General features: G+C 40.4%; 1 protein-coding gene across 1 annotated transcript in view; it reads right to left on the reverse strand.

Annotated features, from left to right (window-relative positions):
- The window catches only part of SPRED1 (sprouty related EVH1 domain containing 1), a 143817-nt gene extending 143196 nt beyond the window's left edge, over positions 1 to 621 (reverse strand). The window contains exon 1 of the mRNA XM_007940516.1: positions 446 to 621. Coding sequence (XP_007938707.1) covers positions 446 to 621 — 176 coding nt within the window. The remainder of the gene's footprint in view (positions 1 to 445) is intronic.
- Positions 622 to 4836: the final 4215 nt, after the last annotated feature.

Here is a 4836-nt window from a genome sequence, read left to right on the forward strand (position 1 = left end):
TCCGGCCTGCTCATCCATACTCACATTAAAAAACATTAGCAGCAGTTCAGGATTCTGCTTGATTCCAACTCCTGATACCACCCTAGCAACCTGAATATTTGTATTGTTGACCTTTTGTCCCTTTTCTGAGATCCGCCTGGTTTTAAACACCAAAACAGATCCTGGTTCCTCTACTCCAACAATCTTCATCTCTGTTTAATCTCCCCTCACATGTCACCATTCTGAAGCCCATTTTCTGTGTTCAAAACCTTTGTCTTGATATTTCTTCCACTTCCTCTACACATGTTCTAACTTTTTACTAGAACGTTCAATCCCTCAAAACAGCTGTCAATTCTATGTGCCTATCTATTCTTTCAAGCCATTTTTTTCTCTGTAAAATCCAGTCTAGCCATTGAGTGCAGATAGTACAAATATAGTATAATTTTAACCTCAATTCTACACTTACATGCTCCATTGTGTGGTTACAGGCAAGTTACTAAACCTTTCTGGAGTCTCAATTACCTCATTCATCCCCAGATCTAAAGGATTCACACCCTGCAAACTAAGGGAATACTTAAGGATTAAATCTAGCAGTGTCTTACAAGTAATAAACCCTTTGACAGCTTCCTCTTTCCTGGACATTGCTCCATCAATTACCCACCTTTCCTTAAATCTTTTTTTCTCTTCCTCTCCACTACGGACATCACGTCAGCCAACAAATAATCTCAACTCCTACCTTCCCCCTGAATGAGTATTATCTCCTCGCTATCTCCATTTCACTTCCTATTTCTCTTTAACCTGCAACAAAATTGGATTGCTGTACCCACTATTGCCCCCACAAAGGTCAACATTCTAACACTTAAATTCTTTTTTTAGGTATGACTAATGAAAGCTTTCTGTGGTATCTAACACTGATGATACCTCTTTCTTAACATTTCTGCCCTCTTGGCTCACAAAACACTTTTTGATCTGAACTCTTCAGCCTCATAACATTTTTTCTCTTTTGGTGTCTCTTTTTCTACTCTCACTTAAAAGTGTTGCCATTTCTCATGGTTTTCTTTCCATTTCTACTTAATGTTTCCTACAGTCTTCCACCCTGGTGGCACAGTGGTTTAAGCACTTGGCTGGTAACCCACTAGCTCAAACCCACTAGCTGCTTTGTGGGAGAAAGATGTGGCACTCTACTTCTATAAAGATTTACAGCTTTGGAAAACCTAAGGGACAGTTCTACTCTGTCCTATAGGGTCGCTATGAGTTGAAATCAACTCAATTGGAGGAGAAGGGGTTAGTCAATCACTACATATACTGAAGACGTAACTTCCAACTCTACCTCTTAACCATCTTTGGACACCAAACCTCTATTTATAAAAGCTTAGGTGACATCTTCTACCTCGATATCTAATAGGCCCTTACAAACTTGACAAGATCAAAATTGGATTATTTTCCCATTAGAAACCCACCCACTTTTATTCACTACTTCATTTAAAAGTATCATAGCAGCTAAAATTTATAATGCTGAAGTCATATCACACTCTTCCTATTCCTTCCTTCACATTCAGTTAAATAATCACAGTTATTGGACATCTGAACTGCCTCTCAAATGCTCCAAATGCTCTCCTTCCATTTGGCCTTGAATATTACATCCTTGTTACCAACCTGAGAGTTCATTTTCTTCTTCCTCCAATTAACTGTTCAAATGAACCCCAGAAGTCAGTTTTCTAAACAAATTTGATCATCACATCACTTTCTCATTTAAAATTATGCTTCCCTCCCAGCCTACATGATAAAGCTGTTCTCATTAAATATTCTTAACTGGCTATGACTGGCTATGAGGGTTAAAGCATTGGACTGCTCACCAAAAAGGTTGGCTGTTCAAACTCACCAGCCACTCCACAGCAGAAAGAAGCGACAGGCTGCTTCCCTAAAGACTTACAGCCTTGGAAATCTTATAGAGAGCAGTTCTACTCTGTCCTTCACAGTCACTATGAATCAGAATCAACTCAATGGCAGTCGGTTTCTCTGGTAGCACAGTGCCTAAGGCACTTGATTGCTAACAAGGCTGGCGGTTCAAAGCCACCAGCCACTCCTCAGAAGGAAGATGAGGCAATCTACTTCCACAGTGATACTGCCTTGGAAACCCAAGGAGGGGTCACTATGGGTCGGGACCAACTCAACAGCACATAACAACAACAACAACATTCCATTACTAGGTCTATATCCTAAAGAAGTAACAGCCAGGACAAGAACAGATATATGCACACCCATGTTCATAGCAGCACTATTTACAAGAGCCAAAAGATGGAAACAACCTACGTGACCATCAACAGAAAAATGGACAACCAAACTATGCTACATACACACAATGGAATACTATGCAACCCCAAAGAATAATGTAGAATCGGCAAAACACGGCATGACATGGATAAACTTGGAGGACATTATGCTGAGTGAAATAAGTCAATCACAGAAGGGCAAATATTTTATTAATCCATTACTGTAAAAGTCAAGGAAAAGTTTATATATGAAAGGAAATTTTCTTTGTTGTTTACCAGGGTAACACTGATAGATAGATAGAGACAAGTATTGATTTGGGTGAAGAGAAGGGCAATATACCAAATATGAGTAATCAACACAGTGGCATTGAGGAAGAAAAGACATAAGACAGGTGCATGGGAGGTACAGACAGCAAAGACAAACCCTTCTGCACATACAGTACTACACTATCAGTGAAGACAAACATTGATATATGGGTAGATAGATGGGTGGATGGGAACTCTGGTGGCATAGTGCCTAAGGCACTTGACTGCTAACTAGAAGTTTGGAAGTTCAAACCCACCAGCCATTCCTCAGAAGGAAGACTGCGCAATCTACTTCCATAGTGATACAGCCTCGGAAACCCAAGGAGGAGTTGCTATGAGTCAGAGACAACTCGACAGCACATAACAACAACAGATGGGTGGATAGGCTGAACAATTAGATATGTCTTTGCAGGGGAGGAGTGTGCCCAAGACCATGTATAGGGCTGGCAGACAATGTTTCTACAAGTGTATTGGTATGTTCTGTAAAAATCAGTACAGCAAACAAGGGGCAAGGTTGTAGTCATTTCTTGGCCACAGCCACCTACTCAGAGGGAATGAGTAGTTGGAGCTGTGGGCTCAGGACCATAGTTGCAGGGGACATCAAGCTCAACTGGCATAATATACTACACAAAAACATTGTTCCACATGCTACTTTGGCAAGTAGCGACTGGGATCTTAAAAGCTTGCAAGCAGCCATCTAGATGCAATGATGGGTCTCTCCTCATCCACAGCAAAGAAGAATGAAGAAAACCACAGACACATGGAAACAATTAGTCCAAGCAACTGGTACACCATGCGATCTTCAGCCTATACGACTATGAAACCAGAAGAACTAGATGGTGCCTGGCTACCACTGTCAACCACTCAGAGGGGGATCTCTGAGGGAAATCCTGGATAGAGTGGGAGAACAATGTGGAACAAAACTCAAAATCATTTAAAAAAAAAAGTACCAGGTTTGCTAGTCTGATAGAGCCTGATGGAACCCCTGAGACTACAGCCCCTACCTGCCCTTTAGGTCTGGAATTGAACTCACTCCTGTGGCTTCCAGCCAAATAAAAGACAGGCATATGAGATGAACATTTACAATAGGCAGATACACTCCTTGAAGAGTTCAATCATGGGAGAATAGAAGAGCTGGGTATGCACAGGGGGAGGCAGCTTGGGGGTCAGAAGTGCATGGGAGGAAAGGACAAGGGAAGAGGTAACTATGGGAAGGGAGCTGTTGCATTGTGGTAAACTATAATCAATGTCATAAGACAAAGTGTGTGTTAGCTGCTGTATAGAAAGTGAATTTGCTCTAAACTTTCATCCAAATCACCATAAAAATAAAAAAAATAAGTGGCAACAACAATACTATTATTTATATACAAAATATTGCAGTAACATTAACAACAAACAATTATTTACAAGAGGATACATAGGTAAATATGCAAGTTGAATAGGTGTAGGATGGCATATGGAAGCATACACACAAGTATATAAGTTTGGCAGAGATTATTTCTACCTAAATATTTGTATGTGCTGGAAATATACGTAGGTATACAGTAGAGCATATACAAGGCAAAGTTACGAAAACTTCTTACCCATTATCAAATATCTTGAGGGACTGAGTCACTGGGCTTGAGGACTTAAGCCCATAGTCTTGGAGATATCTAGGTCAACTGGCATAACACAGTCCATAAAGATAATGTTCTAAATTCTACTTTAGTGAATAGCGATTAGGGTCGTAAAAGCTTGTGAGCAACCATTTAAGATAAAATTACTGGCCTCTTCTTATCCAGAGCAAAGAAAAATGAAGAAATCAAAGAGTCAAGGAAACAATTAGTTCAAAGGGCTAATGAACTACATGAACCACAGCCTTCACTAGCCTGACACCAGAACTACTAGGTGGAGCCCAGCTACCACAACTGCTTTGACTGAGATCACAATAAAAGGTCCCAGACACAGTGGGAGAAAAAATGTAGAATATTCAAAATCATAAAAAACACCAGACTTAATGGTCTGACAGATTGGTGGAACCCCCGAGACTATAGCCCTTAGACATCTTTCAAACTTGGAACTAAACCCACTCCCAAAGATCATTTCTCAGCCAACTTATAGACAGGCCTATAAAGTGAACACCCACACTTGTCAGGAGTATGAGCCTCACAACAATCAATCATATGAGAGAGTAATAGGGTAACATATGCCCAAAAATAAAGGTCAGAAGACAGGAAAAGGCAGAAAAGAGGGTGAATGGAAACACGGAACCCAGGAAGAAAGTTTAAAAAAAAAAAAA

Source organism: Orycteropus afer, unplaced genomic scaffold, assembly GCF_000298275.1.
Source record: "Orycteropus afer afer isolate SDZICR_OR568_19922 unplaced genomic scaffold, OryAfe1.0 scaffold00068, whole genome shotgun sequence".
Taxonomy (NCBI): domain Eukaryota; kingdom Metazoa; phylum Chordata; class Mammalia; order Tubulidentata; family Orycteropodidae; genus Orycteropus; species Orycteropus afer.